The sequence below is a fragment of the Plectropomus leopardus genome, chromosome 16 (assembly GCF_026936395.1).
Source record: "Plectropomus leopardus strain MGB_pleo_1.0 chromosome 16, ASM2693639v1, whole genome shotgun sequence".
NCBI lineage: Eukaryota > Metazoa > Chordata > Actinopteri > Perciformes > Serranidae > Plectropomus > Plectropomus leopardus.
Window position 1 is genome coordinate 7,949,296 of NC_142191.1, and position 14,966 is coordinate 7,964,261.

At 40.9% G+C, this 14,966-nt stretch overlaps 1 protein-coding gene and 1 long non-coding RNA gene across 2 annotated transcripts in view; one reads left to right on the forward strand and one right to left on the reverse strand.

Moving 5' to 3' along the window:
• The window catches only part of tmem200a (transmembrane protein 200A), a 29,474-nt gene extending 19,518 nt beyond the window's left edge, over nucleotides 1-9,956 (forward strand). The window contains exons 2-5 of the mRNA XM_042502968.2: nucleotides 198-332; nucleotides 630-907; nucleotides 1,232-1,395; nucleotides 3,587-9,956. Coding sequence (XP_042358902.1) covers nucleotides 205-332; nucleotides 630-907; nucleotides 1,232-1,395; nucleotides 3,587-4,693 — 1,677 coding nt within the window. The 5' untranslated portion in view covers nucleotides 198-204 and the 3' untranslated portion in view covers nucleotides 4,694-9,956. The remainder of the gene's footprint in view (nucleotides 1-197; nucleotides 333-629; nucleotides 908-1,231; nucleotides 1,396-3,586) is intronic.
• LOC148186812 (uncharacterized) overlaps nucleotides 1-14,966 on the reverse strand; it is a 70,690-nt gene that overhangs the window by 12,003 nt on the left and 43,721 nt on the right. The gene's annotated exons all lie outside the window — the stretch shown is intronic.

Consider the following 14,966-nt stretch of genomic DNA (forward strand, 5'->3'; position numbering starts at 1 on the left):
CTTTGGGTTTGGGGGAAAGTATAAAGTACTTTAGAGTCAAAAGGTTCGATGAAGTCACCAGTGAGTAGTGTTTAAGTCCAAGTCAAGCTGTCTTTTTGACTTTGTCAGGTCTAAAGTCATCAGATTTGTGACTCGAGTGTAACTCATGTTACTCAGGTGCACACCTGTGATCCTTTTTCGTGCATGTGTATCTGCAGGTTAAGTATGACTGCAGCAGCAGGAGTGCTAACAGGCTTGGCTAAGCTAAAACGCCAGGACTCCACCCGCTCTCAGCACCGGCCTTTCCCTACATCGCCAGGCCAGGGAAACTCCGCCCCAGAAACTGTGCCCAGGTAATTCTCTTACTCTTCTTTTCAGAAATTAAAATTAAAACGAGTACTCGGACCAGGTTTGCAAATCTACTTTGGGCGACAGGAAACTAGCAGTTTAATTTCTTTGTGATTCATGAGCAACACTGTTTTTTTGTTGTTTTTTTTTTTGCTTTTTACAAATGCCAGCTCTGACTGTCTGACAAAAATAAGTATGAGGTGTTACAGCTATCCATTTTTTGTAAGATGGCAGTAATGATGTCACTAAATCTATGTCTCCAAAACTTTAATTTCTGTTTTCTTTCCATACTTTTTATTTAGAAAGCGAAAACGGCGTGCCGATGTTGTGGTAGTGCGCGGGAGGCTACGCCTCTACTCCGCCTCTGGGTTTTTCCTCCTCTTGGGACTGGTCATTTTGGCCGTAGGGATCGGCATGGCGACGCTTGGTTACTGGCCGCACAGTGAAACCAAGCCCTCGGCCAGATCGCCGACTGGAGGAGGCTCTAAGACAACAACTGCCGGAGGAGAAGGAAATGGAGATAAGCTGGCCGTCACAGACACGGACGTGGCTAACTCCAGCACGGGTCATAACGTGCAGGGTAAGCGAGCGAAGGAATGAAGAGTTAACTAAGGTTGTTTAACCCTTGAAGCAAATTGTATTTATATCTTGGCAACAAATCTCCCTTAAATTGCAAGAAATTAGTAAAAGGTGACAAATATTTTCATATATAGATATATATTTTTTATACTTTGTTGCTGTTTTTTGGGCCATGTGTTCTTGAGTTTTTGAGAGAAACCAAAAAAAACAATTTGCTCAGGTTTTACAAGGTTATGAGATTTGGGTCTGAAAGTTGATTTTTCTGAAAATGTCTCCGCAACCCAAACATGAAATACTTTGTAACCTCTGTGTGCTCTGCATGTAGGTGCGCCCTCTAAGCAGACCAGGGGTCTTCTGACACGGTTCCTGGAACAGCACCGTCACTCTGAGAGGATGAAGATGTTCGGACCTTTCACCATGGGCATTGGGATTTTCATTTTCATCTGTGCTAATGCCATTCTTCATGAAAACAGAGACAGAGAAACTAAGGTAGGACCATGAACTGTATAAAAACATGGATGTAGTCTTGACTCTTGTTGGGATGAAGGGGTACGGTGAAGTGTTAGGGTTACATGGTCCAAATGTAGATTTTTTTTATGGGTAAACTGAGTTTTATGAGGAATCATTGGTAACATGGGCAAAAACAGCCCCACAAATGTATTTTCTTCCTCAACAAAAACATTATATTATTTTAGTTTAATGTCATTTCAGTGTACTATCATCCTTTTCTTTATAACTGATTGCTGATTTGTGCAGAATGCACGTGCATGTTTGCTGTAGTCTTTCCAACATGTCTAAATGCAACCTTATTGGTGAGACACAAACGGCGTCAGGCACCACAACAGTCCGCAGTTCTTTGATATCAGTTTAAAGAGTCTGGGCCTTAAAAACATATAAACAAAAATTCACCTCCTACAGTTGTCATGAATGGGTTAATAATTTATTTCTGCTGTTAAGTTTGGCATTTTAACATGTGGATTTATGGATTGGATCTATGAGGATTGACTCACTTTTGGAGCTTCAAGTGGTCATTTGAGAAACTGCAACTTTTGACAGTTTTTTCAGCCTGCCTGGATCTTATAGCACCGTTGGTTGCCAGCTGGATACGAGTGAAATAAGCAAATCCACATACGCACACACATATACTAGGACATGCATTATTGTCTACCTGACTCCAGAGAAATTAAATACTAGAACTGCCACTGGATTGTGAGGCTCTACCTGCTATTCAACAAGCTGTAACAAGAAATACAAACAGAACTGATATTACCTTTCAAGGTCCAAAATACTGATTTGTGCAGAGACTGGTTGTACCAAAGGTTACAAAGGACAATTTCAAACAGATTTTTCAATTCTAAAACACAATACCCGAGTCAATAGATTGTGTAGTTAATATTCCTCCTCAATTCTGTGTTCTCATTTCAGTACTTCCTCCAGTCCCTACAAAATGAGGGGCAAGCACAGTGCAGTCATCCATATTCATCACCTCTACATAACTAACATGCAAATCATATTTCTGCCAACCTTGTTCCATCCCTATCTCTGCAATTTTCCTCTGATCACATTTTCTCTGCCTGCATGCCCTCTCTTCCCCTTCCTTGATTCGATTAATCCTCCCTTCCCCCCTTCCAGGTAATCCATGTGAGAGACATGAACTCCAAGGTCACAAATATCACACATACGACTACAACTATGGAATAATTTGTTATAATTAGGGTTTCCATGGACATGAAAAACCTGGAAAAGTCCTGAAATTTCAGTCTTATTTTCCAGGCCTAGAAAAATCACAGAACTAGTTATAATCAAATGTGCTGTGGAGATGTGTTGTGTGTAAAAAATTAAATGACATTAATGTAACATAACAGTGAATTTATTTTCTGTAACTGATGAAGTAACAGCTTTTTTGTGTCAACGTGTGACGTTTGCGTTGTTATTGTTTATGTTTGTTTATTTGTTTATCACAAAAGTTTCTTCATTTTCTCCCCACATTCTGTCTCTCCCTTCACATCTGCCCACGAGGCACGACAAATACATTTTTAAAACCTTTTGGCTTTAGGGGAGGGGCCGAAACTTTAAGAGGCACTGTTTTGTTTTTGTTTTGTTTTTTTTGCCCTCCTAACCTAGACCCCGTGAGTTTGGAGGACATGTTGTTTTTAAAAAATGTCAATTGGCAAAATGGCAATTTTTTCTTCTCCTGTTTTTAAATATATATATATATTTTTATGACATTGTTTTGGCAATTTTTATAGAAACATAAACAAATATAGGCTTTTTTTTAATCTTGAAATGTATTTTAAAGAAAACAAAAGGTTTGGATGCCATATTTTCTTTTTTTAAAATCAGCAATTTTTTCTTCTTAGAAAAAAAGAAATTGGCGATTTTATTTAATTTTATTATTATTATTTTTTCAAGAAAATCTTTTTGGAAGGCATGTTTTTTTAACAGGCATGTTTGTTTATTACCCAAAATGAAACCATTTATCACAGCCAACTTGGATTATCAAATTTCTAACTGTCCTTGAACACATCACGGGAGACATTGAAATTATATTTGAATAGAGTTTGAATCTTATATATCTGAAAAACACTGAGAAAGTGGGGCAAGAAAAAAAATATATTTTGGGCCCTTGAGAAGTCATGGAAAAGTTTACCACTAACAATATTTTTCTGTTCTGCACTAGATAATCCACATGAGAGACATGTATTCCACCGTCATCGACATCCATCGCCTCAGGCAGAGGGAGCAAAAACAACACCATCACCGCAACAGCACCTATGCAAGAGAAGTTGGGGATCTTCGAGCCTTTGGAGCTGATAACGCAGCGCGCAGGGCCAGCAACTCCCTTCTGGCGTTCTCCTCTCGAACTGGAGGCGGCGCTGGAGGGGGAGGGTCTACAGAGGAAGAGGAGGTGCTGCTCGGGGATGAGGAGTTTCACAGACAGAGGGCGCAGGCTAAGTTGGATTGTAGCTTTGCGGGGCTGCTGGCGCCGCTCTATAAGGATCGGCCCTTTGGTGGCCCGGGGTTGGCTCGCTCGGATTCGGTACGCCACCAGTGGTCGGTGGACGTAGACGGGGAGAAGGGAGGACATCATGCACGCTCCATTGTCTCATCCTCCATCTCTGCATTTACTCTCCCAGTTATAAAACTCAACAACTGTGTTATTGACGAACCGGAGATGGAGGCAATTACTGAGGAGGAGAGAGGAGGCGAGCGGAGAGACGGAGAGAGGTCACAGCCTCTGAGCTCCATGGAGTCTCTGGTGGTTCCAGTAGCATCCGTTGCCAAGGCCTCCAAACCGCCGGGCCTACACCGGAGTAACTCCGCCTCCTCCTCCTCGCACTGCTCCTCTGTTTCCTCTTGCACCATCTCCCCTGCTCCCTCCTCTACCTCAGGCTGCTGGCTATCACCAGGAGCAGCGAGGAGTGATTTTGGCTCCAACTCCTCTCTGCACATGCTCAGCAGCCACTCCAAATCTCTGGACCTGGAGCGAAGGCCGAGCATGCTCAGCGTGCACCCGGAGCAGCGGAAGCACCCCAGTTGGCCCCGCCTCGACCGTAGCAACAGTAGCCGTAGTAACAGTGGCACCCGGGGCAGCAGTAAAGGCTACGTGCGGCTGGAGGACAGGGAGGACCAAGGAGAGCGGCTGTTAGACGCGACAGTGAGACGCGAATACAGCAGGCGGGAGAAGCTGCTAATGATTTCGAGGTCGCATAACAATCTGAGTTTTGAGCACGATGAGTTTAACAGCAGCACGCTGAAGAGAGGCAGCTCTGAGACTCGATTCTGAGGACGCTGACCTAAACGTTGAAGACAGTTCTGTCCTGTTCTGTCGACTGCTCTCCGGACTGTGTACAGTGAGTCCGTGTCAGTTGGAAACTGACGAGTTTAACAGCTGCACCCTGGAGAGAGGAAACTCAAACGCAGTTTCAAGGACTCTTTTCTTGAACAGCAGACTGGAGAGCAGTGAGTTATGGACCATCTTAGCAGTAGAGGGTTCAGGCTTCACGTCTGCTGAACGCCCACTGTACCAGGTCCAGAGGTGCTGGTGTGTATCTGACCCTGACCTTTGACCTCTGTGGAGGGAAGAAATGTAAAAGTTCCATACAGGGAAAAATAAAAATAAATAAAACTACATCATCACACCTCTTCCTAACTTACAGAAAGTGAGTGAACTCTGGCAGATGGCACGTTAAAAATGTCCAGATATAATTAGAGCCATGTCATAGTGCGAGTTGGGGATGAGATTTGTTTTTTGGCATTGCTGTGATTGTGAAGTTAATTATTCATAACTAACAAAATTTTCTTAAGTTTTAAACATTTCCTCAAACTTGTATGAGAGTGTCTTCATCCATGTTGAATGCTGACAGGAGGGAAAATGGAAATGGAAACGTCAAAGACGTCAGCGTCAATACTGTCTATAGACTGTATATAAAAATGGTAGGGCTGTACTCTACTCAAAATTGTGCAAGTCGATTCAGATTTGGCCCGTCAATACAAATATTCAACAATTCATTCTGTTTTCCATAAGTTTTAGGATTTAAAGCTTAAACGGGCTCTGCGGGACATTCAGTGTGAAAAATCATAAAGTAGAATATAGGCTAACGGCACTGATCGCAAATGTACAACAAATATTTTTGCTGACACGAGATATCAATAAAAGCCAGAGACTGTATCATGATAAGTTGCCGTGAGCTGTAAATTCAGCACTTCCTCACCTTACGGTGCAGTTTCTCTCCCTCTGTGCTGCTGACTGCACATCTGCAGCTGCAAAGACTAGTGTGAAAGTCAAGAGAACTCACTCCACAGCAAATCTGGAGACCAAATCGTTCCCAAAAATGCACTGCAAAGAAAAAAAGACTCGACTTGAAGAAATCTCAGTCGACTGCAGGTCTCTGACTGATGATTCCAGTCTCCAACTTTCAAGGGGCAGCTCTAAAAGACAGTATATCTTATATATAACCAGCCCAGTCGCCAGTAGAAGATTCTGCAAACCACACATACGTTACATTTGTATGTTTTATACATATCATATCAACTTTGTTATCGGGGGGGGGGGGGTTGGATGGTGTAAAAGCTGGGCAAGATGGCTGCCTTGTTTTTTCACTAGCAAGAACACTGAGTTTTTTGAGTCGTAAACCAACCCTACAGTGTTTTTTAGCAACACAACTTGTTTGTAGTGGTGTTTTGCCCCTAAACCTTGTTGTTTAGCAACAAATGTGTTGCGATTATGCAGGTAGACATGATCTTTTCCTACCCATAACCACATGGTTTTGTACCTAAACATAACCACATATTAACCACAGCATTGTCAGAAACAAAATCATGTATATATTTCATATGTGGGGTTTACAGAAAGGCGCAATACCAACGTTTATTCTGGTGACTGGGTTGAAAGAACTATAAGATTTGGACCAATGAAAATAGTCTACAAGATGCGCAAAACTTTGTAAAAGTAGAGCCAAGGTGAGCAAACAAACGGTTCACTCGATTGCATCACGTTAGGATCACGTCCAGTAAGGAAGAGGTGTCAATGTACTTTATGAAAAAATTAGTTTTAATTACGTTTTAAGGATTTCAATCCTGATATCACACCTTAGGATCAATACTGTTTTAGTTTGACATTTGTTTTTCCTTAAGTGTTAAAAGGGTTCATTCTTGCAGCTTTTGGTGAACTCAAGGACACTGGAGGCACTTTGAGCCTCAGCAGGTGGCCGTGACACAAAGGCAGGTCTTTTGTAATAAGCCTGACCAGTTTAATATCAGTTTAGAAGAAGCTCTAGTAATATGTCTGATCTTTGCTTGAATTGAACCGTTGAAAGCAAGGTTGGAAAGTGCTTAATAAGGTTGTATAGAGACACTGAAGCTGATAATGATCATTTTCAAAGGATCTTACGGTCCTGACACAAAGATAGTGAACTAAACTCATTCAGAATCAGCTTAAAGCGGGGTGTAAACCTTTGTGAGGACACGTGGTGGCGTACCGCAGTGATGAGGCTCTAACGTACAAAAGACGTAGATATTAGTAGTATTTGTTTTCAAGGTGGTTTATGTATGTGTGTGTGTCTGTTTGATCCTCAGATCGTAGCAGATGTAGAAATCCACACAAGTCAGACAAAACCAGTTCCCATAATGTCAGCACAGATACGAGTTAAATCAACATGCTGCAAGCTGCAAAATAAAATAATGGAATCTATGTTACCCCGAAGGCACAATATTACTGCCCTTTCCCAAGAAATATTGTAAGAAGTTTTGTATGTTGGCTGCAAAAAAATAGAAGTACCACTCTCTACAGCTCGGGTCCATCTTAAGTTCACTTCTTACTTGAAAATATCTTGATTAACTTCACTCAGGATACGCAGTCTGTTATTCATGTTGATCATTTTTTGGAGACCTATTCATAAACCTGTTTGGTATCAGAGAAAGCTCTAATAATTGAATATTTATAGACTTGAGTACAAAAAGGAGTGTGATAAATCAGGGCTGTAATTAGTGATTATTTTCATCAATGATCCCTGTCAATCAATCAGTGCTCTTTGAAATGCCAAAAATTAGGTCAAATATTATTCATCTCCATGAAATTTAGACTTGATAAATGACTTGCATTGATTAAGAGAACTGTCACTGATTAATTATGTCAATCAACATTTTCTTTTTACACTTGTCACTACAGAACAAAATATCTGCTATAAAAAAATCAGTGTGAAAGAGTGTGATGTGCTGCTAATGCACTCGAGCCAACTTTAAATCAACATATACACATTTATCTTTTGTTAAGTGTATAAATTCAGGAAGCTGTAATATTAAGTCCAACTGAAATTAAATTGCATTTTTCTTGTCTGCCGCAGCACACATAACTCTCCTTTTATAACTTACAAGCATAAACACACATCTCGTTTTATCTTTGAAATAAGCGACCAAACATTCACCAGAGAAAAGTGCGACGTTAACGTCAGTTTGCAGGCTGAGTAGCTGCTCATTCACACATTAGATAGCACGTTTACATGCCAACAAATATAATTTCACTCCCAAAGACATTTACGGCACCTAACTGTGTCAGCCTGTTGCCGGTATACGTCAATGTCGACGCCATATTGGAGAGGGCAACACCTGAAGACAAATTAAAACAGGGGAGTGGAGATTTTTCTGGATAAAAAGCACTATAACGTTTATATTTCTTAACTGAGTTAAATGAGCATTATTTTTATTCAAGGGTTTATAATCTACATGTAATTAAGTTTTGTCTTCAGTTAATTACAATCTTGATCGTTTGGCTGTAATTGTTGCTTAATTCTCAATAAAGAAGTTCTTGCAAGGTTAATATAAATTGAATTACTTCTCTTTAAGTGGTGGAAAATAATGCATCATCATACGGAAATGTCTAAAGTCACATTTGTCAAACATATATTTGGCTTATTTTCCTTGGTTAATACTTGTGGAGACGTCCCTCTATAATATGATTTAATGTTAGACGCAGCTCGGGTGCAAGCTAGTTAACTCTGCTGATCAACTCCTTGATCATAACAGAATAAAGATTTTCAACAGAAAGGCCACCAATATACAAAAATGAAATGTAAATGTTATAGTGCTTTTTGTCCAAAGAAACTGCAGCTCCCTCATTTACTTTCATTTGTTTACAGGCAAGTCTTGTCCTCTCCAATATGGCAGCAACGATGAAGTATGACACAGCAGCCACTGAAGCATCTGCGTTTCTATATATACGTTTGATCTGGTTAGATGCTGGTGTGGTTTAGCTGCTGTCAATCAAAAACAGACACCAACAGGTCCCTCCAGGCAGCTGAGAATAAAAGGAGCTTCTCTCCAAAGACTTCATATCCTCCTTTTAATGACAAAAATACTAACAAAAAACACATTGGAATTATTTTTGACAACAAAAAGAAATCACTAAGTGTGGTTTCAGTTGGACTTTAATATGTGAGCCAAGCTGTTTTCTGTCACAGACCACAACTTGTGTTGCATTTTATTTATTTATTTTCTTTGGCCAATATTCACCATGTGATGATGAGTGCAGGTTTGAATTCAGGAATTCAGCTACTGAGCATCATAGAAATAATGTTTTGTTATTAAAGGGACAGTTCAACACAAAAATATAGATTTTTGCTCTTACTTGTAGTGACATTTATCAATCTAGATTGTTCTGGTGTGAGCTGAGATATCGGCCGTAGAGATGTCTGACTTTTCTCCAATATAATGAAACTAGACGGCAGGGCGAGCAGTGTTATGTAAGGACTATTTTATTTCTGCCAAACTGCACCCACCAACCCTACCCCTGCACAGAAGGTAGCATGGACGAGAGTCTCGTGCTGATGACGGTACGATATGTAAACATTAACGGCGTCCATTAATAAGCTGTAATGTTCGATGCTAGTTGAGTCTGCAGTAGATGCACACTTCCTTCTGTATGGTGTGTGTAGTTTGGTAGAAAGAAAATAGTTCCTGAATGAAACTGCTCAAAACAAGGTGTGTGGATTATCTTGAGTAACCGGGTCATGATTTCTGGAAAGAGACACTGATGTTGAGAAATGTAGTTTTTGGTACTTTGAGCTCCACAAGCCGAGTGCCAAGAAGGCAGACATCTCTACGGCTGATATCTCTGACACTCTGCAACTTCAACCAAACCAATCTACACTGATAAACACCGCGTTCAGGAAAGAGGAAATTTTTATTTAAGATTTTTTGGGAGAAATGTCCCTTTAACATGTTGACAAAGTGTGTTGATTCTAAACTGAACATATAAAGACACTAACTTTGTCTATAAGTATATGAGCTGATATGATGCCGCCATACTGCTCGACATCTCTGTTTCAGGCTCTGTTTGGTTTGTCAGCAACCTTAAAGACGTTTAGCGATGTAGTTAAAACTTCTGCTGTACTACCTTTAATGCAACATACAAGAAAGATAAAACACTGCAAGTTTTTTGAAGAAGCCAGAGCCCTTTTTTAGGAGTACAGGAGTTTTGCCAGAGAGCTTCATTAACTGGTTCCCAGCAGTTTATGGGTCAATGTCCAAAATAAATTGTATTTTCACTGAAAGCTTTTTTGTCCTAATGAGTGTGTCTCAACTATAATAATTCCTACACAAGGATTCACACAAAGGAGCTCCTCTTAGGGGTCAGTGGGAGGCAACAGCATCTCTTGGGTATTACACACACACACACACACACACACACACACACACACACACACACACACACACACACACACTTACTAACACACTGTCTAACTCCACACCTCATCACTAATTCCTCTGTCTTCCTCCTTCTTTCTTTGTCTCCAGCATACAAAACAACGAAAGGTCCGGATGAGTCATCGTTAATTATCATATGCTCCACAGCACTGTGTAAACACTCACATGCACTCACACACACAAGGACCAAAGATTTTACATACATGAGAGCATACATACATATTCCTCACACGCTACACAAAGGAATAAACAACACTTTAAATGCAATTTTAAGCAGGAGGCTGCTGATGCTGCCTCATCCTCTGTGTCAGCGAGGCACAGATGATTATCCTAACCTTTTCTGAAGGCAAGAAACATATTTAGGCAGCAGAGATGGATGATGTCGCATCCTGTTAACACTGAGCAAGTAAACTAAAATTAACTCCTCATGCTGAAGCTTTACCACAATCTCTTTGTTGAGATTTTAATGTGAGTATGAAACAAATGTCTTTTTGAAGCAATAATTTAGCCCTCAGCAACGCACTCAGTTTTATAATTTCAATCACATAATGTTGGAGTATCTTGTTGCCAGGAAACATTAGGATACAAACTGACCTCGTGTCTCTTTTACAGTCCATTCTCGATCATAAAAACCTAAGCAATCATGACCTACAGACCTCACATTTTTGATCGAAAACAAGTATTTTTTCCCTGAATGTTGCATCAAAGTGACACCAGTGAAACGTCCAAAGGCACTTGGGATACACTGGACTTTGTGTAACTACATTTTGGTTGCTAAGTGCATCTCCCATTTGGACAGATGGCTGAGTAATGGAAGCAATTGAATTAAATGTCCCCAATGTTTCACTGCGTGCATGAAAGTAAATCCAGAGAATCTAAATGCAAGTGCCTTCTCTCGGTTATCCTTGATGCTTCGACAGGTGGTGTATCCACTTCTCAGCTTCCCCTTTCTGAGGGACATAAAACAGCAGGGCACACGAATGTGTGTCCCATCACGGTGCATCATCTGGGTGTTTGTTCAATCGCGAGCCGATGTGTTACGGAGAGACAGCTCGTGCCTTGTCACCTCCTCTGCTGTGTCACACACTTCAGCAAGCTGAGGGACTGTGAGTGTTTTGGAGAGACTCACAGTCGCAATATTATGCTAATTTAATGATGTGCACTAGGCATCAGATAGATAAATCTTCCATATTTTCTTTCGTTTGATGGACTGAAGCAAACTCACCAGTTACGAGTTATTACACAAAATATTACCACTGCTGTAAAGTAACATAGTAATAATACTTCAATACAGTGCTTAAGTATTTTTTTGAAGTATCTGTAGTTTATTTGTGTATACTTTTACTCCAATACATTTCCCCTAAGCATTTTAGTCGCTTACTGCAAAATAGGAAAAGGAAGGGAGGAAGGTGGAAAGAAGGAATGGACTGGTGAATGAAGGGGTGGAAGGGAAGGATTCTATTCTTCAAACCCTTTAAGTTATGAAAAAAAAATACTTTTGATAGTACATCTTGTGTACACAAGTGCCGGGTAGCTCACCTGCTAGAGCGGGTGCACCATGCACAAAGGCTATGTTCTTGCCGTAGCGGGATCGATTCCGGGCTCAGCCCTTTCTTGGATGTCATTCCCTCTTTTTCCCTTTCTCACACTGTAACTGTCCTGTCAATTAAAGGCAAAAAGTCCAAAAAATAATCTTAAAAACATACTTCAGTAAATTTAACATTGTCGAATTACTTTTGATACTTAAATACAGTAAATATCAAATACTTTGGGACTCTACTCTAATAACAATACTCTAATGGGTGACTCATACCAAAGTCATTTTCTGGTAAGATATCTATTCTTTCAACTTTTAGGTACTTCATTCACCACTGGTTACTTCAAAATTGCATGTCAAACTCATAATGCTGCTAGAGGAAACTGCAGGGGAAAGTCATTAGGAATCATTATCTGGGGACCTTGAACGTCCCCACACAATGAATCAATGACAATGAAATTGTGACCCAATCAAGCAGATGCTGAGATATTTGAGTCTGGACCAAAGTGGTGGAACAAGCAACAAAATAATTGGATAAGTAAAAACTTTGACATGCTGGTGGTGCTAGGGGAAATGTTTGGGAATCACCAGTCAGTTATATTGATCTTATGAGCGCTATTGCTTTCCAAAGCATTGTACCAAAGTACAATGCCACATCGCAAAATTTGCGATTTGCAAGAGTGCTCATAGTATTGATCTGGCCTCCAAAAACCCCAGGTCCCAAACAAAATAGAGCATCCGTGGGATGTTCATGGAGGTCCCACCTCGCAACCCACAGAGCTCAAGGGATCCACCGCCAACGCCCAGATGCCAGACACTACAGGACATCAAAGGAGGCCCCTGTCGCTCTGACCTGTTGAGGCGAGGACATAGGACCTCTGGGGTACCAGCATGTTCCACTGATGCTTGATCAGATTGGGATCTGGGTAGGGCTGTCCCTTTAAAGTCAGAGAACCATTAGTTGGAGACCCCTCAGTCAACTTGGATTGCTTCAAGTCGGGCAGTCATTTTGTTTCTGCGCAGTGTACTTCTGGGGACATTTGGTCCCCAGATTTTGCTGTGGAGCGAATGCTCCTGACTTTCATGCTCCATTTGACACATAGGACCTCCAGACATGCAGACAGCGTCACAGAGGAGGCGGAAGGAGAGACCTTCAACTTAATACAACAATCTTTTGTATCTTTGTTAGTGCCGTTTGCTCGTACACTATGTTGCATGAATACTTCTATCATACTGAACGTCCCACAGAGCCTGTTCAAACTTTGGAAACTTTATATGGAAAAAATAAAGTAAAAGAATCTCTGAATATTTGTCTTGAACTGCCAAATCTGATTCAATTTTACAATTCTGAGTCAGGAAGTGCGTGTCTGTGTGGCATGGTGCACTGTCCTGCTAGGGGCCACTGTCAAGTAGTGCCATTGCCATTGAGGTGGTGTACTTAATGTGCGATGGTGGGTGGTGTGCGTCAAGTGGCCTCCACATAAATGTCAGGGGACAAAGGTTTCCCAGCAGAACACTGCATTGTTAAAAGATGGTCAATGTTTTCCCACTTCATTTCAGAGCGGTTTTAATGTTTTGGCTGATCGGTGTATATTTGTGTCAAGATTTGAAAAATTATGTTTTTAAAGATTTATGTCTTCAGTAAGGCCAAATGAGCTTGTAGCTAAATGCCAGAGACAGGGCCTGGAAAGTATCCAGAGACAGACAAACTCTTTGTTGGCTTTGGTCTTTTCATGGGATTTTGCAGCAGTAACTCAGTCCTTGGGGACTTGGCTTGGGAACTGAAGGGTGGTCAGGTCATGTCCAGCATGGATCGAGACTTGTGGCTAGAAAGGGGGCCAGTTCACCTCCTGGGCACTGCAGAGGTGCCACTGAGCAAGACACCCCGAACCTGACTGATAAGGGTGCTGTGCTTCGGGATCCCCATAATTGTGACATCTCTTCACACTGATAGATGCGTGTGCGCCTAAATGAAGAAAGTAACAAGAATGAAAAAATGAATTTCCCCAAGGGAACAAGGAAAGAACATCACATTGTTGGCATTATAAAAAAACAAAGGCTGATGGCAGCCTCGTCCTTGAGTTCGTAAAAGACTACATGTTATTCAACGTGCGCTCACAGCATGAAAGGTTTTATATCTGCTGTTTTAGAAACCTGCTTTTTAGTCGCTTTGTCCAGGAAAACATGTAGAGAGAGAGTGGTATTTTTCACATTTCAAGAAGCAGCATCAGCAGTCTGGAATAAACAAAAAAAGAGCTGGGTAGCAGTGAAAACTACCAAGGCTGCACAGACAGAGAAAACAGTGTCTGCCACAGTAATCCCCACAAACAGATATCCACAAATGTGTGCAGAATCCAGCTGTTAGTTAAGCCGTTTGCAGTCCGAGTAACATTGACAAATCATATTTGAATGGCAGGTAAACAGTCTGTGTATAGAGGAGGAATGCGCTGATGCAAATGCAATCTTGGATATCCTCCAATGATGATTTAGCTTTATATACCCTTTTTTTTTTTACGTTCCTGCATTATTTCAAGATATCTATCAATACAGATTGGCAGAAATTACCAGTGCACAGAAAAGGAAGTCTTAGCTTGGATATCTCATGGTGCCTTCAGCTGGTTGCAATCTACAATCCTCACTGCGATATGCAACTAAATCCCCCTAAATCTTACACACTGCTCCTTTAGTACTTTCTAAGGACCAGTCAGTCTGTATCCAGAGGCTACTCAAGATCTCCTAAACTACTGGCCCTATCACCAAGAGGCTTATCTTCATCAGACAGATAGCTGATGGGATCTAAGACTGAACTACAGAAACTGTATGAATGCAAAACCAGCCATAAACAACCTGTCAGTCGGAAGTCTGGGCAGACAAAACACCCTGTTTAAATGCAACGAAAGAGAAAATATTCCAAAATCATAAACATTAAGGAAATCAAGGCACCTCAAAAATGTGGAAAACAAAGAGAAATTACATTTGAAAGCCTTTATTATGGTGACAAAATCATTAGAAAAAAAACAACGTTTCAACCACTGCCGCTATGTGGTTTAGTGGTTTTTCAACCAATAAAAAACAAAAAATATTTTTTAAAGCCCTGACGAACTCCAGAAGTGGCCGAAACATGTTGGCTATTTGATGATTTAACCACCATCATAGGGGCTTTTTAATGTAATTTCTCCTTGTTTTCCACTTTTTTACAGTGCCTGAATTTCCTTCCTGTTTATCCTGTTGTTTCCCATTTTCCATGAGCTCCCAACGCAAGTTTTTGCCCTAACTTTGATTATACAGAGCAACCAGTCATCTCTCCCCTTTTCTATTC